Here is a 25,656-nt window from a genome sequence, read left to right as displayed (position 1 = left end):
AAACTATAATTGTGACCTTGAATGATGGGAAAGACAGTGACAGAGCAGGGGACTGAGGAAAGATCAACTCTGTTTTAGCCATATTGAGTCTGAAATGGAATGAAGACATTCAAGAAAGAGGGAAACTGTACTTGTTAATGAGGTAGTCTCTCCTATGTTAACAAAGCCACTTCTGTCTTAGAGCCTCATCCAAAATTAATTGCAGTCAGTGTAATGGCTCCTATGGACTTCAGTGGGTTTACGATCAGACCCTCAGTGAATCTTGAGTCAGACAAACCTGAGCAATATTACTGTCAGGTGGGTACGATTCCTTTATTCCTCTTAATGGGGTCCTTCCAAGTCTAGCTGTGACTGTCAAATGCCTACGCAGCAGTAGGTAATGTTTTCTTCGATGTAGGTAGGTACATTTATCCAATTAATGTCCAGGCTTAGCAGTCTGTGAAATTTTACTGCAAAAACTTGGGTAGAGCTAGCTGCCTTTATTCCAGATCTGGACTACATTTACTAGGCCACATCTATTAGAGACTGTTAATTACAAAATATGACAAGCTGTGACAAATTCAGGAGACAGCATGTAGATACTAATTAGAACAGAATTCCCTGGACTCTTCCTTTTACACGATCTTTGCCAAATCAGTAACCTCTCTAACTTCATTTCATACTGTAACAATGGAAAGAACACCTACTTCCCTTTACTTTAGGCTGATACCTGTACATGATGACATAGCAACATTTGAAAAGTCACATGCAGTTTAAAACAACAAATCTGACACTTGGATTACTGCCCAGGTAATTAAGCATGTCTTCCTTAAAAACAGAGAAAGTATGCTGCCCTAAGGCAGCCCTTTGGATTTGGCAAAGCCATGTCAAGCTTTAATTTTAATTAAAAACGAAGTGTTACTTCAGTGTTGGTTGTTAAAGTATTATACTGAATGTTGTGCATATTTTCTTTGTTAACCAAGGCCAGCTTGTCTGAGCTACCAAATCTTAATTGCAAAGGGAAAAGTTTAAAAACTAGGTAACTGTGGCCTGTTAGTAGCAACTTGTTGCCTGCACATGATCAGACAATGCGAGAGGCACAGGGAACACTTGTTGTCCCAGTAGAAACCAGGATACTGACGCAGTTTTGAAGTTTCTGGCTTGTTCCCATTTAAAATTCATCTCTTAATAGCATTTTAACATATTTGGGTGTACTAGTCTCCCCCATCCTTGTTAGTTTATAAAAAAATACATTCACTAGAGAAAGCTTAGGAGTGTTCTGATCTTGAACCTAAAACTTATCAGGTCACATTTCATCCCAAAGAAATATTTCCAGAAAGAACGAACAGCTGTGTTCTTTAAATATAAGTATGCCAGTACAAAAGACTTCCTTAAAAAGTATTTGGTTTCTTACCTGATTAACTGTATAAAAAGGAACTCAACATACAGACTTATTAGACAGTGCATAATATTTCCTAACAAGTGTCTATAATATTAATGTGACTACAAAGTCCAGAGTCTTCATAGAAAGAAAGGAATAAAGATATAGTAGGAAGAAAACACTGCAAGAAATAACTACTTTCATTGTAAGTAATGTGTATATTTTAGGGCTAGTCTACACTGGCAATGTTAAAGTGGTGCCATGTGACTTGTGTGGTCACAGCGCAGCACTGGGAGAGAGCTCTCCCAGCGCTCTAAAAAACCCACCTCCATGAGGGGCGTAGCTCCCAGCACCACTGGCGCTTTACAGTGCTGAAAGTTTGCTGCGCTCAGGAGGGTGTAAAGCGCTGCCAGTGTAGACAAGCCCTTAGTAGTTTCCACTTTCACTCCCTCAAATTCCAAAAGATGAGAGGTGTCCACAATACCTGAAGATATGCTGGACTATCGCCTAAAAATATATGCCTGTGCTGAATTTGACACAAGGTCCACCATATGCCTGTGGCAGGTCTGGTTCTCTAATGTTAGAAACATGTTTAGATTGTCCCATAGGATCCATTGTCTTCAATCTGAATTTGCACCATTAAAAAAAAAAAAAAAAAAAAAAAAAGAGAGGTTGCATTTTCTGAGTGGAAACAACCCCCCTTTTCGATGGACCAGGGCCAGGTTCAACTGCCCAACCCTGTGGCCGTACCTGAACTAAAATCATCCTATAATGCACCACCTGGTGCTGTTTGTCCATCTTTCTTTCAACCTAGTGTTCCTGTAGCCAGTCTGCCTGTCCCAAAGTGTCACAAAAATCCCATTTGTTTTATCACCAGACAACTGGTAAGGCTCACTGCGTACCTCATGCACTGTTTATAATTTAACATATATTAGGTTTACACTATATTCCTGTACACTAACACATGACTAATTGCATGATAGTTATTGGCCAGGCATACAGGGGCAGCTGCTCAATAATTCCACAATTAATCAATTTCTTGTAAGCTGTGTACAACATACATTAAGGACTGGATAGCTTCCTTGGTGCTCCACTCATATTAAAATTTCTGAGAACATTTACTCTGTACACACAAGCAGATTATACCACCACTTAATATATCTATTTTTTTATATTTCCTCTAAAATCTACCAAAAAAAAATCTAGACAGTGTTTAGACTAATTCCTTATTAAACAACTGGATTGTAAATTATTTATATTTTATCTAATTTTGAGTTATGCCATTATTACGTTGTCACATTATCAGATGACCCTGCATGAATAGCTAGCCTAACATGGGTGAAATTCCATTAGGGTCACTGGAAAGTCAGTTTTCCCTCTAGATTTGATCTGCAACCTCAATATTACACAAGACCATTGATCTCTAGGCAAGAAAGCAAAGAAGATTTTTGTTTACTTGTAAGAGTAATATTTATGTACAAGAACACATTAAGAATGTAATGTTAAATGTTCACTTTTTAACTAAATATTCTCCATTCTTCAGAAGGATAGCTCCTGCCAGTTAATAGGATAACTCAAATGGGCAGATATTTAGACGACAATAATGTGAACCAGACAATAGCCTCTCATACTGGATATAGTTTAGGGGAAATTTCACCCCAACCCACATACTTCTTTCATAAAGATAAAATGAGCCCTTTTCTCTTTTTTTTATTTTTAAACAAATACCTAATGTATAATCTTCTAAAATATGAAATTCAGATATTGCTTCTGTTCTCCCCTCCTTTATTTCTGTCTTTTCCTCTCTCCACATATCCTTTTCCTCTGCCACTCATTCTCCTTCACGCTGAAACAAATAGGGAAATCAATGTAAAAAATATTCTTCACCTCCCACTGTCCTTCACTTAAAAAGTTTCCAGAGGCAGTTGAGGGGGGTACAGGGATGTTGTTCAAGGATTCCTCCAACTAGTTTGTCCCTATTACTCTGCTCTTCTCCCCAAAAAGGACACACACACACACCCCTTCCTCTGACCTTCATGTCTCTGGAGCTCTATTGATGCTGCTCTTAAAGGGACAGGTTTCAGAGTAGCAGCCGTGTTAGTCTGTATTCGCAAAAAGAACAGGAAGACTTGTGGCACCTTAGAGACTAACCAATTTATTTGAGCATAAGCTTTTGTAAGCTACAGCTCACTTCATCGGATGCATTCAGTGGAAAATACAGTGAGATTAAATGGGTTAGTCTCAATGGTGCCACTAGTACTCCTTTTCTTTTTTCTTAAAGGGACAGATTTAGTTTTCCAATTAAGTTAATTGCAAAACTTTTATTAACATCAAGAGGAGAAAATTTAAGCCCTCAAGTGTCCTGAGTTGGCTACTCTATGTACATCTTCCCCCAGAAAAAGGGAGAACACTAACTATGTCATACAAGAAGCCCCTGCAGGCATAAGCGAGAAGTCTGGTTCTGAACTGAGGTATGTTGCCACTGGACCAGACCAGCCCATTTGTTCAAGTTTCATCTCATACATCTCTCCAGTTCACATGCAGGAATAACAGAGACATAGCACACTGTGGCTACCACACTTGAATGGGGATGCAAAGTGGGAAGGATGAAGGAAAATCTTAATCTCCACTTCACATCCTAACCTCCACCCAGTTCCCCAGCAGTGGGAAATTATGGCTGTGATTCACTGCACATGTCATTTCACCAGTAACTCAGGTCAGCAGAAGGGAATCTGGGAATACCTGGATGGCTGATTAACAGCCTCCCCGCCCCCAACCATCCTACTCTATAAACAGAACATTACATAATTGGCAAGTGGCCTTATTCTCAGACGTGTGAGCAGTAACCACTAGTCAATGGGAGCTGCAGGTGCTCAACCACTCTGAATGTAAGACCTTATATACATTATATTTCAATCCATGTTCCCCTAAACATCTAGTACTGGCTAGTGGTAAGATGTTTACTTGACAGATCAGCAGTTTGAGTAGTTATATCAAATCCTACAGTGTTCCAAATAAAAAGTAAAGTACAGTTTAGCTGAACTATTAAGAATGTTTGTAGGAATTACAGAAAGGGTTAAATTTACAAATACAAAACTGTTCATTTAACGTTTTCAGAGACCTCCTCTCAGAGACAGATAACAGACCTAAATATTAGCAATCATACTTCAGAGTGAGAAGTAAATCAGTGTTCCTGTTTACAGGGTTTTCTATATTCTTTGTTTTATGTTAATTAAAAGTATAATACAAACATAAGCTTACACAAGTACTCTGCTGCAGAACTAGAAAAGAAGTTTGAGAACAAAAGTCTTCCTCCTCCTTATTAACAACTTATCTGCTTAACAACTACTAGCACTAAGCAGTCTACGAAAATAACCTAAGAACAGAGTAAGCAATGGATAATAGCACTCTTCAAATACAAAGTCAGAAAAGTAAAGACTGAAATAAGTTAGCTGGCAATGTTACATTCAATAAAGTAATCTACAGAATCATAGAAATGTGGGACTGGACCGGACGCAATAGCTCATTTTGTCCAGTCCTCCGCACTGAGGCAGGACTAAGTATTATCTAGACATGGGGTTCTCAAACTTCATTGCACCACAACCCCTTTCTGACAACAAAAATTACTACATGACCCCAGGAGCAGGGACCGAAGCCTGAGCCTGCCCAAGCCCCGCGAGACGGGGCCAAAGCCAAAGCCCCACCACCCTGGGCGGAGGGGAGGCAAAGCCAAAGCTCAAGGGCTTCAGCCCCAGGCAGAGGGCCTGTAACCTGAGCCCTGCCGCCCAGGGCTAAAGTGCTTGGGCATCAGTCCCGGGTGGTGGGGTTCTGACTTTGGCCCAGGGCCCCAGCAAGTCTAGGCCAGCCCCAGCAACCCCACAAAAACGGGGTTGCGACCCACTTTGGGGTCCCAACCCACAGTTTGAGAACCCCTAATCTAGACCATCCCTGACAGTTGTTTGTCTAACCTGTTCTTAATAACTTCCAATGGTCAAACCCTCCCTACGTAATTTGTTCCAGTGCTTAGCTACCCTTACAATTAGGAAGTTTTCCCTAAGGTCTGACCTAAAATCTCCCTGGCTGCACTTTAAGCCCATTACTTCTTGTCCTGTCCTCAATGGATAAAGAGAACAATTTATCACCCTCCTTTTTTTACAACCATTTATGTACTTGACAACAGTTATACCCCCGCCTCAGTCTTCTCTAGACTAAACAAACAGAATTTTTTCCGTCTTTTCTTGTAGGTCATGATTTCTAGACCTTTAATCATTTTTACTGCTCTCCACTGAACTTTCCCCAATTTGTCCACATTTTTGCCAAACTGTTGTGCCCAGAACTGGACACAGTACTCTAGCTGATGCCTCATGACTGTGGAGTAGAGCGGAAGAATTACTTCTCACATCTTGCTTAAAACACTCCTGCTAATACATCCCAGAATGATGTTCCCCCCCCCACACACACACCTTTTTTTTTTTTGAAACAGTATTACATAGTTGACTAATTTAGTTTGTGATCCACTATAATCCCCAGATCCTTTTTATGCAGTACTCCTTCCTAGAAAGTAATTTCCAATTTTGTATTTGTGAAATGGATTTGCCCTTCCTAAATACAGCATTTTACATTTGTCCTTATTGAACTTCAGCTAGTTATTTCAGACCATTTCTCCAATTTATCAAGATCCCTTTTAATTCTAATCCTGCCCTCCAAAGCACTTGTGATTCCACCCCACACCAGCTTGATAACATCCACAAACTTTATACTTGTACACTCTATGCCATTTTCTTAATCGTTTATTAAGGTATCAAATAGAACAGGACCCAGTACAGATTCCTCTGGGACCCCATTCAATATGCCTTTCCAGCTGGACTCAACCATTAATAACTACTCTCTGAGTAGTTTTCCAACCAGTTGTGCACCCACCTTATAGTAACAGAGGAAAGAGTACCAGGTAACTCATGAAGTGAGAATCTGCAAAGCTTCCCCTAACAACTGGCAATTTAATCTAAGAACTCACTATTTAGGGAGTAAGCTAATGAATAGATTTACAGCATCAGCGAGCCATCTCCAAGTCTGAAAGGTCATAAAATAAAGACATTCCCAACAGTGAAGCTTCCCGAGACAAAACCCCTGACCAGATCCAAGAAGGAAGCAAGCAAAGACATCATGCCTGATAGAACAGGAAGACTAACCATCATCACCAAGAACAGAGGTAGAAGACGACCCTCACAGTTCAGCTGGAGTACCTGTCACTATCCCCAACGAATCCCATTTAGTAACAAAGAGCTGCAAAATCAGACTAGAAATAGGCTTTCACCTGACACACACACATAAATACTTATCTATAAATGTCTTAAAAAAAACAAAAAAAACCCCAAAACGCTAGATGCATGCCTTGCTGAAGTTTAATTCAGCTGAGACCCATGATATTAGCATTGAAGCTCCAGTTATGTGATTCTACTGTTAAGAGTAACTTGCCTGCAAATCGAAGTGTGTATTAAAAGCACTTCATAGAAATTGCAAGTGATGAACTTAAATTAAGGCAAACATTTGCTGATATATAATTGTTTCCTTTAATAACCGTATTCAAAATTAACAGCTGATCATTTTTGTTATGCTCAGAGTTGTCTGAAATATTTCATAAGAAGCAGTAGAAACAATCAAAAGTGATGTGGATGGTTATTTTAGAAAGCAAGTACTGAGCTGTTTTTTAGCCATGGGATGATGAGTTATGTGTGGTCTTTTTTGGTTCAGCTAGCTGTAATAAAATAGATATGTTTACTTAAAGTCAAAACTTTTAATTTAAAGAGCATGAGTGAAAAGACTGTTTCAATGTAGTGAAACAGCCTTCTGATAAATTCCTCTACTATTTTGTTTAGTCTCAATTTTAGGGATCTTAACCCTTATATGTTAGTAAGATGGCGACTGAAAGTTTATCCATTTTTGTGGTATTGCCCTTACTGCACAAGTGATTTTCCAGTCCACTGTTATACATTATTTTAGTTGTAATGTATGTGATTGTAAAGCTGTAAGAAACATGAACGTATTAAAAAATCCTAGTAAGATCTTTAACCTTGTATCACAACTTATAAGAGGCCAGAATGAGCAGTGAATTATCTGCCAAGTCTCTAGGGAGACAAGTGAGTTCAAATGTATAACAGCAGAAGCAAAACTATGAAGTCTTTTCTAAAAAGCTGGGTAGAAAGGACAACAGCACATTGTCCTTCTCAAATGGCTCTCAACAAAGGAAATGGATATACACTCATTTTTCTTAAAAGAAAGCTTACATTCTAAAGACAACATTAGAATGTTTTTCTGCATTCATGATTATTTTTAAGCATCACACAAGGGAGCCTTGAAGGTGTCTTATCTTCTTGTTTATTTTGATGCATAGCAGCAGGTGGGGAAATGTACCAATACAAGGATTTTTGCTTTTCATAACTGTGTCTGTGGCCAAGGAGTGAGGGTGAAATCAGCCGCCACCGGGGGGGGGGGGGGGGGAGGAGGAGGGGGAAATCATACTAATTACATATACCACAAAACACGGTTCTAAAAAAGCATATCTCATTGGTAAGCAAAGTTATAAAGCAGCACTTACTAGCTTTTATTCACAGAATCTAGAAATAGAGTGCACCTAACAGGTCATTTAGTCCACGCTCCTGCCACTAGTGGATTATTCTCTGTTGCTTATTTATTAGCATTTGGTCAGTTGTAGTTTTACACTTTCCAAAGAAGAGAGTTTGTAATTTCTTTTAGGAAAGTTTAGCATAGGCGAATGCTCTTTCCCCCCATAACATTGTTTGTTAAATAAAAATTGGTTTTCCTTTAGATCATCTCAGAGAATTGATTCTGTCTCCATTCTGTACGTAGTTGGAGAGAAGAACGCCAAGTATTAAGGGATGCAATTCACACAGCTCAACTTGCAATTCATTTTAATCAGAACACTTCTACTATCTCCAAAATAAAAATCAACCCCTATCAGTAGGCCATCTCTTCCCATTTCCTAGGTAGGCAAGGTTACTTTCATCAATAGGGTTTGCTCCCAGTCTTCTCTATCTATTTCAATATATCCTTTTGCATATATACTTGAAGACCAATCCCCACACTGTTTTGAAAACAAAACAAAACAAAAACAAACAAAAAACAATAACTGATGTGCCGGGTTTTCATAAAGCAAAGGATGAATCCCTACTCTCAAATTTAGTTATGATGTATAATTCTTTAGGTACAGTTACACATAACACTAGTTTCAATATGGAAAAAACCACTGCCTCTACTATGAGTGATGGAAATCCCATAATTATAGTCAAGATAGATCTAAACCCACTGACTGTTTGCAAATGCCAAAAAGCAAAAAAAACTTAAGTGACTAGACAGATTTAAAGCCACAACTATCAACCCCCACCACTAGGGCCCTGGGTTACACGGTCACATTATTCCCTCTCCAATGCAAACACTTCAGGACAAAAAGTAGTAGTATTATTGATTTCTTAGAACTGCTCCATCATAAAAGAGATATGAAACAACCCTTCACATCTCAAGACTGAAAATGAAAAGTTTAATCACAAAAGTGTACGGGATACAGTAAAAGCTGTAGAGCTAAAGCAGAAAACATTGAACGAAGATCAAAATGAAACAAACATGACATGATAAGATAATAAATTTTGCAATAAAAAGTTATAAAAGCCAGGAGAGAAAATTGGAAAGTATAATAATATAAATTTCCTGGGAATACTTGGAGGAGAAGAAAGCACAGTTTCAGTGGGAAAAGGAAAATTCTTAACTCATGAACACACACTGACGAAGGAAAAATAGACTGCCTACATTGCATGTTGCAATAAAATTCCCATAATGCATCTCCCTATCGGAATGGGGGAAATTGCAAGTATGACATCTGTGGTATTATCAGAAATAGGAGGAAAAAAAGCCAGACTCTTAAAAGGCAGCCAGTGGAGGGAAGGAGAAAGGGATTGGGGGAGAGGTGTTTGAGATCTTTTATATAAGAGGGGTGGAGAGAAGAGAGATTATTTTTTCTATTACTCAGTTCCCCGACACAAAGTCGAAGGAAGGAAACTACTCCAATAAATCAGTTATTAACAGAGGGAACCAATGAAGCAGTCTCATTTATAAGGGTCAGATCCATGTATTCTGGAACAAAAGCTCTGCATTCAAGTTTCTGAATACAGCACAGAGAGGAAATAGACAGGTGGTATCAGAAGAGGAATCTTAAGGCAGAAAGATTATTTCAACCTAGAAAGTCTCTTTTTTTAGAAGATGGTTGTTGATGGCTATTCAAAACATAGCCATTTACAGGCCTGTCTCTCTTATCTAGTTTTCTTTTTCTAGGGATAAGGAAGATGCCATGTTTTTGATAAATGTAAACAGTAAAAGTGTGATGTTTATGGATCCTATATCTCCGTGTTTGCAGAGTATAGGCTTCCTCTATAATCACCTCTAGGTATGCATGATGTTCGCTATGAAAATTAAAAGCCGCTAGGTGATTCTAGAATCGTGTGATACTTGGTATGAGAGTTAAACATGCATGATTCACTATGGAAGGATTTGAAGCAATTTTGCTGCAGAAGTGCTACTATTATCCTACTTAAAGTTATATATGAAGAGAGAACCATGACTATACAGAGAAGTCCTGATTCCCAGTCACCTCCTGATCGCTATATTGAGCAGGCTTCCATCATGAATACTGAGTGTCAGAGCTGCTGCATCTTGGTTCTTCAATCTGTTAAAGCCCCTTGTAAACTCCCTACTTAACAATATTTTAAATTGGCCACTTGCATACAACATACCAAAGATGTTATGTACTATTATCTATGACACACATGAACCCACTAGTCTGCGTATTCCAAACCAGACTCTATAGTTTCATCTCTGAGTAAGGAATTAGTGGAGTGAATCTCCATACATCCGGTTGGTCATTCAATACCACTATGATGGGTGCAGAGTATAAAAATCTAAATAGAACAGAAAGTCAGAGAATACAACCAAAAATATCTTTCAAGTTCCAAAAATAAAGGACTGAAACCAAAGTGCAAATGCTAAGAAATTTTGAAAAATATTATAGTCAACCAATACTTACGATAATTAGAATTTTCAGCATATTTTGAACAAGATTTCACACATTCAGGTAGTGATCTGGCTGGAAAAAGACCTCTAACTCAAAGCATCATGAAGTTTTATTTAGTAACTATGTATTCATGTTGAACAATAGCTATTTTGAAATTTCATAACAAAAATTCCTACCTGCTACCATCGCATCTCCACCTGCTGGGGTTCCATTTTCTTGCTGAGCTACAAGTGATTTCAGAATAACTTGTGTTGCTCCCAGTCTTGGCAGGGTGACATGTGTAAGAAATGGCAAATTGTTTTTCTTGGCAAATGCCTGGCTTGTTTCCCTCCTTTTCCTAAGAAAGCCGCCCTCTGGAAACAGTACAATCCACTTCCGGTCACGGCTCCTGTAATGTTTGTCTAGATGCTCCTTTAGGAGCACAAGCTGCTGGTCACGGTGAGCTTTTCCCTGGGAGGGGGAGGAGAGAAAGGTTAGCGATATTTTAAGTAGTCTTAAAATCTAAGCAGATTTTTAAAAATCCTAAAAACTGATCAATTAAAATAATGTTTAAACTCTGTTTTTTCTCAGAATGCTACATAATAAACCTTCAATGCCAACATAAATACTATTTTCCCAAAGGCAACCACGGATGGTCAACTCAATGCCATCCTCATAATGGACGAAGAGAGGTTTTCAAAAGTGAGCGCAAAACTGCCATTCTGACCAGTTCTCTTTAAGTGTAATCTTTAAAGTGCAGTTATACCGTTAAAAAGGATTCCGTATGACATAATAAATATGGAACCCCAGACCACTATCTGTTAACGGTCCTCTGATCAAATTTGCCCACGTTTACATGTTAAAAAAAAAGTTTTTATTGCAACTGCAAACCCAACGGGAATCCAAAGTCAAGATGGTTTACACAACACCACTCATAATAAAGTGGTTGCAAGACAAAACTCTGCTCTCACTGCATTCACCCTTGTGCAATCCCATTATCTTCAATACAAAGGAATGGGACAAGTTCTTCAGTACTGGTCTCTTTCCTTCAGTAGGGTTGCAAAGGTTTAACTGAGACTAGAATTTAATTCTGTTGATAGCATACAAGCCAAACACAGAACTCTTCCCATTCTCCCATAGTTGGGCTACCTGAACGTATTACTTATTTGTTTGCCAAAGCTAGCAGTTATGACAATGAATACACCAGGGAAAGATCTTCTCTGTAAGACGACACTATTTTTAAATAGGGTTAGAACTGCACTGTAAAATGAGGGCATTTCCCCCTTGGTCATGGTTTTAAAGAGTAGGTTTGCAATATGTACCAGCATTCAGCATTTATAAAGTAGGTTTTTGATAACTGAAAGAAGAAATAAGACAAAAACTAGAGGTATTCATTTTAAGTAAAGTAAAAGTTTGCCAAGAAAAAAGAGTTCGTTTCTTAAAAAGAATCATCATAAGTAATCTGAAATTAATTTATATAATATAAAATATGGCGATTATATGAGAAATTTCAATTAGGAGGAATTCCCTAAAAGCATTCAGGCTAGCAAGCATAAACATTCATATTATTGTTTCTAAACAAAACTGCTGTTAGATGAGAGAGAGGCACCACAAGCTACATTCTGGCATTCTATAGAGGTAGGCAGCTACTGGCACAGATTAATTTTTTGGTGTGTGATTCTGAAATTATGTTTTGTTATCTCTTCTATTTAGAGGACAAGAGTCTGATTTGTAAACAGCTCTAAATAAATTCCTTGCTAACCTTTGCAGCTATCTAAGAAGAGTCATTCCTTTTGTGCCAAAAAAAGACAATACCATTAACACAAAGCATTACTCAGAACAACAAGATATTAGAAGGGTAAAAAGTTGGCACTAAGGTAGCTAGTCTGGGGACTCTGGTAGTTATTAAACCTTAAGTGGTAAATAAAAAATGACTGTGCTTCTTCCCTTTACTACTACTTTTTGATATATTAATACAGTCTCAATACTATACACACACACACACACACACACCAAATATGTTTGTTCCTGGGGTAACACCCACCAGGTACACTCAAGCCAGACAGCTGTGTGTTCATGGCCCATTAAAGGCAATTAACTCTCACAATGAGGCCATAAAAGAAACTCATTCCATCCAGATGGCTCTTCCTGCAGACATCTTAGCCTCCAAGTGGCCAATGGCTGGTCCCTGTGAGTCAGCAAGCCATGGAAGGGCATGTGATGTGCTCATGTGACCCTGGACTTCATCTTGTTGCCTGTACTTTTCCTGTGCTGTGTATTTTGTTTGGGACAGTAAAATTCCATCCAAATGGCAGAGGGTATAAAAAAAACCTTGAATCATCTCCATGCTGCCTCTTTCCTGCTTTGATTCTCTGGACTGTGGATTTACAACTGAAAGGAACATATTGACTATGGACTGAGGACCTTCCAATCTTTTGGAAGTTACCTGAGACTTTACAAGCCAGCAGTTTGTTCCATCACTGCTACAAACCTAAGATAAGAAATTTGCAATGATTGTATGTTCATGATCTATTAACCATTTTAATTCTCTTCCTCTTTTCCCTTATAAATAAACCTTTATGTTTTAGTTACTAAAGGACTGGCAACTGCGTATTTATTGGGTAAGAGCCGAGTTATATATTGACCTGGCTATGTGGCTGTCCTCTTGAGATCAGAAGAATCCTTTGTTTGATAACATTGGTTTTCAATAATAAAGTCTAGTGTTTGGGTGATGAAATAAGGCATAGGCGCAGACTTCCCCTCTGCCCAGTGGGTGCTCAACTCCCCCCCCACCCCACCCCAGCTACGCCTCTTCCCACCCCTACACCGCCCTCACCCCACCCCCATTCCACTTGTTCCCCAAAAGTCCCCACCCCTATTCCACCATCTACCTCCAAGTCCCAACCCCTGCCCTGCCTCTTCCCCTAAGCGTGCCACGTCCCCACTCCTCCCCTTCCCTCCGGGAAAGTCCTAAGTGCTGCCAAACAGCTGTTAGGCATGCGAGAGGAGGGGGGGGGCGGGAAGCGCTGGGAGGGAGGGGGAGGAGAGGGGACACGGTGCTATGGGGGGGGAGAGGAGGAGAGGAGGGGGGAGCTTGGCTGCCGGTGGGTGCAGAGCACCTGCTAATTTTTCCCCAGGGGTGCTCCAGCCCCGGAGCACCCACGGAGTTGGCACCTATGAAATAAGGGCTGGAATGCCTTAGGCGACAGCATTTTTAACTTGTTGTTAACCAGTGTGGTAAGACAGAAATTTACTTTTGTTACTGTCTTGGTACATCGTATGATAGAATAACCACCAGTTTTGGGGTGAATCTGCCCTATTTCTCAGCAGTTTGTCTTGAATCTGATGTCCTCAGCTGTGACCCACTGAGGCATGGTGACAGGGCGGGATGGAGAAAGGTGACTTATTATAAAGACATTTCTGCACAGATTTTGAAATCACAAGCTTCCAAACTTGTCTGTACTTTAAAGATACACTCACCAGATTGCTTCTTAAATACTGCATTGGTCAGGAAGTATGCAGCAGTTGATTATCTCCTAATTTGCCAAGCCCCTACACACACTCCATAAAGTTTACATGGGCCCATATGAGTCTGGTAACAAAAGTGAATTGCATTCAAGGAACTTCATATTTTAGAAGTCAGATCTTTCCAACCCCTCAAGGATATGGATGAAACAACACCCTGCAAGCACTGGATGCTCTCAGATACCATCATACTAGAAAGCCTGAAAAAGTTGTGATTTGGGGAGGACCATTTGAAAGAGTTAAGGAGTGGCTAAGAAGAAGAGGAAAGTAAACAGATGGTAGGGCCACCAAAGCAGCAAAAGTCCTTGAAACACACCCTTCTTTTTCTGATAGGCCATTAAAATGACAGCTGAACCATGATTAGACAAAAAGAAAAGGAGTACTTGTGGCACCTTAGAGACTAACAAATTTATTTGAGCATAAGCTTTTGTGGGCTAAAACCCAATTCATGGGATGCATGCAGTGGAAAATACAGTAGGAAGATACACATACATACATACATACATACACACACACACACCCCATGAAAAAATGGGTGTTGCCATACACACTATAAAGAGAGTGATCCTTTAAGGTGAGCTATTATCAGCAGGAGAAAAAAAACTTTTTGTAGTGATAATCAAGATGGCCCATTTCCAACAGTTGACAAGAAGGTGAAAGTAACAGTAAGGGGGGGAATAAGCATGAGGAAATAGTTTTACTTTGTGTAATGACCCATCCACTTCCACTCTTTACTGAAGCCTAATTTAATGGTGTCCAGTTTGCAAATTAATTCCAATTCAGCAGTCTCTCGTTGGAGTCTGACTTTTTTTGTTGTAATATTGCGACTTTTAGGTCTGTAATTCAGTGACCAGGAAGATTGAAGTGTTCTCCAACTGGTTTTTGAATGTTATAATTCTTGATGCTTGATTACAGTTACTACAATCCATTGGTGATCTCCCAGAAAACACCATCCTGGCCACTATGGATGTAGAAGCCCTCTATACCAACATTCCACACAAAGATGGACTACAAGCCATCAGGAACAGTATCCCCAATAATGTCACGGCAAACCTGGTGGCTGAACTTTGTGACTTTGTCCTCACCCACATGTATTTCACATTTGGGGACAATGTATACCTTCAAGTCAGCAGCATTGCTATGGGTACCTGCATGGCCCCACAGTATGCCAACATTTTTATGGCTGACTTAGAACAACGCTTCCTTAGCTCTCGTCCCTTAACGCCCCTACTCTACTTGCTCTATATTGATGACATCTTCATCATCTGGACCCATGGAAAAGAAGCCCTGGAGGAATTCCACCATGATTTCAACAATTTCCATCCCACCATCAACCTCAGCCTGGACCAGTCCACACAAGAGATCCACTTCCTGGACACTACAGTACTAATAAGCGATGGTCACATATACACCACCCTATACCGGAAACCTACTGACCACTATGCTTACCTACATGCCTCCAGCTTTCATCCAGACCACACCACACGATCCATTGTCTACAGCCAAGTTCTATGACATAACCGCATTTGCTCCAACCCCTCAGACAAACACCTATAAAATCTCTATCAAGCATTCTTACAACTACAATACCCACCTGCTGAAGCGAAGAAACAGATTGACAGAGCAGAGGAGTACCCAGAAGTCACCTACTACAGGACGGCCCAACAAAGAAAACAACAGAACGCTACTAGCCGTCACCTTCAGCCCCCAACTAAAACCTCTCCAGCGCATCATCAAGGATCTACAACTTATTCTGAAGGACAATCCCTCACTCTCACAGACCTTGGGAGACAGGCCACTCCTTGCTTACACACAGCCCCCAACCTGAAGCAAATACTCTCCAGCAACCACACACTACACAACAAAAACACTAACCCAGGAAACTATCCGTGCAACAAAGCCCATTGCCAACTCTGTCCACATATCTATTCAGGGGACACCATCACAGGGCCTAATAACATCACCCACACTATCAGAGGCTCATTCACCTGCACATCTACCAATGTGATATATGCCATCATGTGCCAGCAATGCCCCTCTGCCATGTACACTGGCCAAACCGGACAGTCTCTACGTAAAAGAATAAATGGACACAAATCAGATGTCAAGAATTAGAACATTCAAAAACCAGTCTGAGAACACTTCAATCTCCCTGGTCGCTCGATTACAGACCTAAAAGTCACAATACTACAACAAAAAAAGTCAAAAAACATACTCCAACGAGAGACTGCTGAATTGGAATTAATTTGCAAACTGGACACCATTAAATTAGGCTTCAATAAAGACTAGGAGTGGATGTCTCATTACACAAAGTAAAACTATTTCCCCTTGCTTATTTCTCCCTCCCGCCCCATAACTCTCACCTTCTTGTCTACTGTTGGAAATTGGCCATCCTGATCATCACTACAAAAGGTTTTTTTCTCCTGCTGATAATAGCTCACCTTAATTGATCACTCTCATTAGTGTATGGCAACACCCATTTTTTCATGTTCTCTGTGTGTGTATATATCTTCCTACTGTATTTTCCACTGCATGCATCCCATGAAGTGGGTTTTAGCCCACGAAAGCTTACGCTCAAATAAATTTGTTAGTCTCTAAGGTGCCACAAGTATTCCTCATTCTTTTTGCTGATACAGACTAACACAGCTACCACTCTGAAACCGAAGATTAGACAGTTGCTTTAGGATCTGCATTCTTCTAGCTGGTGACTAGTAGTTCTGTAGCACAAGCAATAGTCTTGATCTTTTGTGGAGGGAGAGCATGGGAGTAACAGAAACCCATTGGGTCACAGTTCCTTGAGGGCACCATGCATCTTCCTATCCCAGGAGCAGACAAGTTAGAAAATGAAATTTACACTAATAGCAGGCCAGTTATTAGGTGAAAAAAGAGCACTAGTCACCCCCTTTGAAAAAAACAAATACTCTAGTTACTGCAAGTAAACCTGTTCATGAGAGGGAGGGAGGGGAGTTCATTTTTATTATGATACCATGATCAATGCTCAAAGAAGACTATAGGGGTTTTTGTAGCTACTTTTGCAATGAAAAATATTGTATGCCAGTGATGTATATGCCCATCAGAAAAACAATTACAGAAGAAAAAGATACATTTCTCTTTCACTGTTTGTACTCAGATTCCAGATAGCATACTTCTCTAATTAATGAAAATTTGAGGTCTGCAGTACCATAACCTTTTACAAGGGTAAACATTGTTTTTGCAGCTTAATAATTTTTCAATTTAATTTCAGATATACATTGGTTACATTAGGTAGATGGAAGAGCAACAAAAACATCCAAAAATATCCTAAAATGTATAACCTATTAGCAAATCTGCCTCTGCCCTCTAGCATACATAACTCAGTATTTGTCTTGTATGTGTGCTAAATGTAAGTAAATACGATAGAAAGAAAGATCGATATTTTAAAACGTGTCAGGTTCAGTTCTTCTCTCAGATGCACAAAGAGTACTATCATGTAACCAAAGGTCATCCACAAAGCACTGTAGGCCCACCACTGGAGGTTATTTTATTATGTAATCTTGCCTGTAATTTGATAGGCACCCCTGTAATCTCCTAACTGAAAATCTGATCTGAAATTTATATTTTTTCAAACAGATCCTCAGTCACTCCATTTTAAATACAGATTAGCCTCTTTCCTCAAAGTTACAATATCCCAGTTACCCTACACCTGCCTGCCCCCTTCCTAACCCAGACAAATAAATAAGGCGGGTGGAGGGGAAGAAGTGTGTATATTGAATGTCATACTTTGCATAACTGGAATCAGATCAATGTTAGCTACCAAACCTTTTTTACATTTTCTTATTCTTGGAGGATGGTTTGCTCTGCATTTAACAAACAAAAAAGTAATACAGAAAATCTCAGTAAGCATTTATCTGTCAGCTTTTAGGATAATATAGCCAACAAACAAGAGTCACTGATGTTTACACATTATCAGTATTCCAGGCCTGATTCAGCACTATATTATTCTACATTTATGGCAATGTACCTCTGTTAGATTGTCAACTCTGAAGTAAAGACTGTAATAGACTGTCTAATTGTACCGTGGCCTAGCACAATGGGACTCCTCCTGGTTGAGGCCTCTATCATCATATAAATGTTAAGTAATACAATTACTAAAAACGAATTAAAATATTTTAATTTATTTTATATTAGATCTATCTCTAGCAAGTACATTTCAGCACAAGGATTTCACCTTGTAATCCCCACTACAGAAATTACACAAATAAACCCTAGAAGACCACACTGAAATTCTGGATCTAGAAAACTTAACAGAAAACAGAGCACTGACTACAAGGATAAATCAAGGCACTACCATACGTCTATTGTTTACCTGTTTTATAAAGAAGTCTCCGTGGATCAGCGATACAATCCCAAAGTTTGTATACTTAAAAATATGATCCATCAGCCACATCATCTGACGGACAACCTGAAAGTTTAGGAAAGGACTTGTAAGTATATACTGTATGCAAAGAATCAGACAGAGAGATCGTCTTTTCAAAAACCAACAACAAACCCACAAGCTAACGCATAAACAGTATTAGCTCTTCAAAAGTGAAAAGTGGATCAGGTGCCATTTTGTTTTCTAGGAACAAATATGACCCCTCTCGTTAGAGTCAGCGAACAATTTTACCTTGCTACTCAAATGGTGTAACTTTACACAGACACACTGTATGCCCCTATGACACTCTATACATTGGGGGAGCGCCCTGTAAACCCCATATTCACCACATATATAATTGTGATATTTCATATGAAGCACGCCATGTCAGGTATCAACCCTTGCAAACGTTATGATCTGCTGAAAGCCATTGTTCTATCTAAATATGTGTATCATTAATGCATATAAAATTATAAGAATGGTCTTGTATGGTTTTCACTAAAATATGCTGTGGGTTTGGGAAGTGCACAGATACTAGCTCTCCAGAGACAACGACAAGGGAGGTAACCAATGCCCAGGTGGGTACTGAACGTATATCACCAGTCATTGTCCAGCAGAGGAGTTACAATACAATAAAAAGAAAAGGAGTACTTGTGGCACCTTAGAGACTAACCAAGTTATTTGAGCATAAGCTTTCGTGAGCTACAGCTCACTTCATCGGATGCATTCAGTGGAAAATACAGTGAGGAGATTTATATACACACAGAACATGAAGAAAATCACTTAAGCGATCACTTTCCTTACAGTGTGCATGATAAACACCCATTTTTTCATGTTCGGTGTGTATATAAATCTTCTCACTGTATTTTCCACTGAATGCATCCGATGAAGTGAGCTGTAGCTCACGAAAGCTCATGCTCAAATAAATTGGTTAGTCTCTAAGGTGCCACAAGTACTCCTTTTCTTTTTGTGAATACAGACTAACACGGCTGTTACTCTGAAACCTTACAATACAATGACTCCCTCACAGGAGACACACAGGGGGTACTGCTTCACCTTGTGACTCAGCAATGCCCACCAGACATGCCTGGACTTGTATTCTCCAAGCACATGGACTAAGGGTATAAAACAGAACAGGGTGGCCACATGTTTGGCCTTTCTCCTTCCCCCACTTATGCTGCAAGCAACAAAGGCACTGAGAAGACTGAAGACTAACAGAGGAGTCTGGCCCAGGTTTCAAGGGTGAAACTGCAATATCCAGTAGGGTGAGAAAAACTGCTTAACCTAGATGTTGCCCAGTCTAATAGGGTTGAGAGTCTAGCCTGCATGCATATATTTTATTTTATTTTTTGCCTATCACTTATAATCACTTAAAAATACATATTTTGTAATCAAAAATTTGTTTTACTGTTTTTCTTCACCAGTGAGTTTGCCTGAAGAGCTTGGTAAATCTGCTCAAGTTTGCAAAGGCAGGTGTATATCCACTTTCCACTGATGAAGTGGTGAACCAATTAATAAACTTGCTTTGCTCAAGAAAGGGTCTTGAGCAGTGCAAGACGGGTATATTCCTGAAGTACAAGGCTGGGAGCGGCAGCCCGGGGCGGGGGTAGGGGAGGAAGAGAATTTGCCTTACTCTGCGGGATTCATGAGCGGCTCTGGGGGCATTCATGCCATCTAGCTGGGTGTGGGGCTCCACATGCAGGTGTGCTGCGTGGTAGAGCCTGGAGGAGTTTGCTGCTTGTCACTAGCAAAGCATTGTGAGAGACAACCCAGAATAGTGAGTTAAGGGGACACAGTGGTCCCACAGTCCAAGGTTGCACCCCAAGGATCCCATCAGAGCCCCCTTCTGACATGCCACCCCCATTTTAAATCAGACAGCTTCATCCACAAACTGTACTCAGTTTAAATTTTAGAGAAACTATCTGATTTTAAATCTTCAGCAACTTTGTGTCTCCCATAAAAAAATACCCACCACTTGCATTTTATTTTTGATGTTAACAGACTTTAAAAGTTATTTGACATAAAATAGACTATCTCCAGGTGAAGAACAATTACCTACCTGTAAATATGGTTCTTCGAGATGTTGTAATCCATGCGGATCCCACTTTAGATGTGGATACATCCATGTCCATGAGATCAAAGCTTTTGAACAACAGTGTCAGTTGAGCCATACCTGTGCCACATATGCCCTGTGCCCTCCCGCCGAGGGCATAACAGGCAGAGCAGGCATAACCATACCTTCGTTCCCTGACTAATTCAGAATCCCAGAGGACTCTGAAAAAGCAGGGTAAAGGGAAGGTCAGGGGATCCATATGGACGACAACATCCCAAAAAAAAAAAATCACACTTACTATAAAGATTAAATAACTGTTCTTTCTTCAAGTATGTGCACATGTGGATCCCACTCTAGGTAACTAACAAGCAGTGTCCAGTCTGGAAAGTCAGAGTGAGAAGACCTGATTGACATTGACTGGATAGCGACTAACACTGCTTGATGAAATCTGACATCTGATCTTGCAGCCACGCCAAGAGCATAGTGTTTGACAAAGTAAGGGAATTAACTTCACAGAGCTGCCTTGCAAATTTCAGACAGAGCGATGTTCCTAAAGTATACAGAAAAGGCAGCCTGTGCTCTAGTGGAGTGAGCTTTAATATTTGGAGGAAGAGATGTAGCTGACAGATGACAGCAGATTGAAATACACTATGAAATCAATTTTACTCTTCTGTGGGAGGAAACGGCTTGACCCTTTGAAGCACCAGAGGTGGCAACCAAAAGATGGAGTGTGTCTGAAAGGCTTTAGTTATATCTATACAGCAAAAACTGTGCACAGGCTAGCCAACCTGAGCTAGCGTGAATCCAGCTGACATGGGTAACAGCAGCAGCAAAGTCAGCACAGTACAGACTAGTGAGCCGAGAATGTACTCGAGGTTCATGCTAGACTTATACTATCCATGCTGAAGCCTGCGCTGTCTTCACTGCTAGCATTACTTGTGCTAGCTTGAGTCAAGCTACTTTGGATAGGCTAGCCAACGCACAGCTTTTGCTGCATAGACATAGGCTATGTCTAAGGCAAAGATTTAGTCATGGGCATTTTTAGTAAAAGTCCTGGACAATAAACAAAAATTCACGGCCCCATGACCTGTCCATGACTTGTACTATATACCCAACTAAATTTCTGGTGTTCTAGGGGGCTCCAGGTGCACAGCTGCTGCTTTCGAGAGGAGCCCCCAGGGCCGCAGATGCTGCTCTGAAGAGGGGCCTCCAGGGGGCAGGCCCTCTGGGGTGCCTGCTGATGCTGGAGGGGCGGCATGGGACCGCTACCGACGCTGCTGGCAGGGGATGGCCCCAACTGCGGCCACTGCTGCTACAGGGAGGGGCCGGTGCAGTCCCCCGCAAACTGCTCTGGTGGCCCTGGGGTCAGTCGCACCTGCTGGTTGCAAGTCTGGCACGGAGGTCCTGGAAAGTCACAGAATCCATGACTTCTGTGACAGACTCGCAACCTTACCTATGTCCTATTGAGATAACATACCAAGACCCTTGAAGCAAGGGTCCACGGTGGGGAATTTCTTCGCTCCCAAAGAGAACTGGGGTTGGGGAGGGTGGAAGGGGATAAACTAATAGACTGTGCCAGATTTTCGTTTGAATCAATATAAGGAATAAACTTGGGTAAAGTTTTAACACCCCCTTATCTCTATGGAATGTTATGGTAAAGAGGTTGGAGTTCACTGATCCTTCTGGATGATGTAATGGCAACTAAGGCAGCCACTTTGAGAATAAAGTGGTATAGAGAGCATTCAGAGAGGTCCAAAGGGGGTTCCAGGTGGCTTGTAAGGGCAATATTAAGATTGCACATAAGAAGGGCTTCTCTGATCGGTGAGCATTTATTATTGCTGAGATTGCTGCAAGGTGGACTTAGGCAGAACTAAGAAGTCCAGAGTGTTTTAAATCTAGAATGTGGTAGGGGATCTTTTGGTATAATGGGCCTTCAGTGTGTCATGGTTGTGTTAGGCTGACCAAGTTGAAAATCATTTCTATTTAGAGGTACAATGGAGAGTTTTTGCCTTTGCAGGAAGTTCTCTTGTATTTTTAAGCAGCAGTCCATCAGTAACGCTCAATCAGCCAACATCCACAGTCAGCTACCATGACCTTGGGTCTGGATGAAACATCTGACCCTCATTCTGTGATAGTATCCCTGTAAAATCTGGAAGTGGTATGGAAGGATCAATAGACATCTTGAGGAGATGTGTTAGCCAGAATTGTGTCTGCTAATATGGAGTTGTCAGAATGAGTAATGGCTGCATCCTGTCCAATTTTTGCAAATTGATCTGAGAAAAAAAGGAATTGGTAGAAATGCATACACAAGAAACTTGTCTTGAGCTTGAAAAGAAAGAGATGATGGAAGCAAGTATTACCATCCTGAATGGGAGACGGCATATACATTTGTTAAGTCTTCCTTATCCTGGAGAAAAAGGGGATCTTCATCCTATCTCAGATCTAGGAACTATCAGTAGAAGCATCTTCCCTGTTACTCCAAGAGGTATCCACTCTATAGCTCCTAGGCAAAGCACAGAAGCTACTTCTTCCTTAGCTGAAGGGACCCTGAAGAGGGACAGGGAATGGGAGTGGGGAAAAGAACTGAAATTGCAAGACTTAGCCATGGCAGACAATGTCCAGCACTCATCTGTCAGTTATAGAAGTCCAAGCCTAATTGGGGGTGGAGGGCGGGATTCAAGCTGGTCTCCAAAGGGAGGGTATGGGCTGGCACTTGAGTGGTTAAACATGGATCTTGACCCATCCATCAAGCCTGTTGTCTGGAAGCAGATGACGGGTGATGAGCAACTGACGCAGACGATGGCCACCTCCAAGAGAACCGTGTCTTTTTCTTGGGTACTTAGAAGACCATGGTTGAAAGTAGGTATCTTTTGTCTGGAGTACCTCTGATATTTAGAGGGTTCACCCATTTGGGGCTGTGGCTTGGATGCCAAATGAATAGAATGTGGACCGGGAGTTCTTCACAGAGTATGGTGGGTCAACCGTGTGTGCACTAAGTCAGTCTGCCCTAGAAGGGCAAATCATCATTTTGACACTGCACTTCTCCCAGAATGCCAGAGGCCTGCAGCCACGAAGCTCTGTGCATTGTGACTGTGGTAGACATCGCTCATTGTGTCTCATGATCACAGGCTGTAAGAAGGAACCAAGGGAGAGCTACGGCTGCTCTGGGCTTTATGCCCTTTGGTGGGAACACACATGAGTACTCATGGTGCAGCAGATACTAATATTCAAAAGATTCCAATATCACAGGGGTGGCCAACCTGAGCCTGAAAAGGAGCCAGAATTTACCAATGTACATTGCTAAAGAGCCACAGTAATACATCAGCAGCCCCCCCCTCCCCCCATCAGCTCCCGCCCTCCAGCAGCCCCACCAGTCAGCGCCTCCCACCTGCCACAATCAGCTGTTTCGCATGTGCAGGAGGCTCTGGGGGGGAAGGGAGGAGGAGTGAGGGCATGGCAGGCTCAGGGGAAGGGATGGAGGGGGGGCAGGGCGTGGGGCAGAGCAGGGGGTTGAGCAGTGAGCACCCCCACGGCACACTGGAAAGTTAACATCTGTAGCTCCAGCCCCAGAGTCAGCGCCTATGCAAGGAGCCGCATATTAACCTCTGAAGAGCCACATGCGGCTCTGGAGCCGCAGGTTGGCCACCCCTGCAATATCTCATGCATAAGACACATGCACACTCAGGGATCCACACTGACACATACACAAGGAATTTATTTTTTCTGATTCAGTTTCAGGAGGTGCACTGCTTTTTGCTTTCTATCCTACCCACTTAAAAGTGAATGGTTTCAGAGTAGCAGCCGTGTTAGTCTGTATCCACAAAAAGAAATGGAGGACTTGTGGTACCTTAGAGACTAACAAATTTATTTGAACATAAGCTTTCGTGAGCTACAGCTCACTTCATCGGATGCATTTAGCGGAAAATCCACTGAATGCATCCGATGAAGTGAGCTGTTGCTCACGAAAGCTTATGCTCAAATAAATTTGTTAGTCTCTGAGGTGCCACAAGTACTCCTTTTCTTTTTAAAAGTGAATGAGGATAAAGTGTGAAGAAAAGTATTTCCCAGGATAAACTACAAGCCCAGATGCTTCCTATTCCACAGTGCTGACTTCATCTCACTCTGAGCAGCTCTTGAATCGTGCAATCTGGTTAGATGGACTTTGATCTTGTAGCAGCTGCTGTAATTGCACAGTGAAACTGGGAAAAGCAAGTCTTGAAACTTGCAGTGCAAGGCAGCGGCGTATTAACATCTAGGCCGAGGGCAGAAAATTTGCAGGGGCAGCAAATTTATAATAGCAGCCAGAAGCTGCTTCCCCCAGTGCTGGTTCATGCCCTCCCCCCCTGGCCCCGCCCCAACTCCACCCCTTCTCCACCCCCCCTCCCTACCCCTATTGGTCCCCTTCCCCAAATCCCTGCCCCAGCCCCTCCTCCTCTCCTGAGCAAGCCACGTTCCCCTCCTTTCCCCCCCTCCTTTGCAAAGCTGTTTCGCGCACAAGCACTGGCAGGGAGAAGCAGGACCCGGCAGCGCACTCAAGGGAGGAGGCGGAGGGGGAGTGGAGGTGAGCTTGGGGGGGGGGGGGGGCGCAATTATTTCTGGGCCTAGGGGCAGCGAAATCATTAATCCACCACTGGTGCAAGATAAAAAGCAGTCTCGCTTCCCAACTGCATTCTCTCAAACAGTGCTCTTTGGAATCCTTGTTTTACACAAGGAAGTATAACCAAACATATGGATACCACTCTGGTAACACTACCACTGAGGCATTTTAACTTATCCTTCTTGGCTGAACAGATAATATACTTCATAGTTGACACCAATTCAACTTCTCAAAACTATATAAAAAGGACAGTGAACTTGAACAGATCACCTCAGATCCAATTTCCAACAAGCAGAAACCCTGCTCTGTAAAACTTGTCTTTAAAGAGAAAAACTTGCAGACCTTACATTATATGGAATAAAGTTTAATTTCAACTGACAGGAATATTTCCTTCACAGGAGACCCATGTTTCCCCAATTCAAGCAAGCAAATCCGGAACAATGTTTTCAGAAAGTGTTATAGTTAATTAGCATTTCTATTTAAATTTGAGAAGGCTAACATCGATGGGGGTTTTTTGAATATTTTGTTTATAAACAAACATTCCAGTATGTCATAGATTCTAAAACACTGTCATTTTGCTAATATGTGCCCCTCAAGAATCTGCTGGTGAATTTTCAGAGCACTGCAGCACACCCCCTTGCTATGTGCAGAACCTGACCTTCAGCAGTAA

At 41.3% G+C, this 25,656-nt stretch overlaps 1 protein-coding gene across 6 annotated transcripts in view; it reads right to left on the bottom strand.

Moving 5' to 3' along the window:
* The window catches only part of LPGAT1 (lysophosphatidylglycerol acyltransferase 1), a 172,332-nt gene that overhangs the window by 50,500 nt on the left and 96,176 nt on the right, over positions 1–25,656 (bottom strand). For all 6 annotated transcript variants that reach the window (XR_007355673.2, XM_048843116.2, XM_048843117.2 and 3 more), the window contains 2 exons: positions 18,289–18,384; positions 10,616–10,889 (listed from right to left, as the gene is read on the bottom strand). Coding sequence is in view for 5 of the 6 variants with exons in the window: in XM_048843116.2 (XP_048699073.2) it covers positions 10,616–10,889; positions 18,289–18,384 (370 nt within the window). In the remaining variant the exon portion in view is untranslated. The remainder of the gene's footprint in view (positions 1–10,615; positions 10,890–18,288; positions 18,385–25,656) is intronic.

This window comes from Caretta caretta, chromosome 3 (genome assembly GCF_965140235.1).
Source record: "Caretta caretta isolate rCarCar2 chromosome 3, rCarCar1.hap1, whole genome shotgun sequence".
NCBI lineage: Eukaryota > Metazoa > Chordata > Testudines > Cheloniidae > Caretta > Caretta caretta.
The sequence above is the reverse complement of the archived record's forward strand: the minus strand, read 5'-3'. Positions and strand labels throughout refer to the sequence as shown.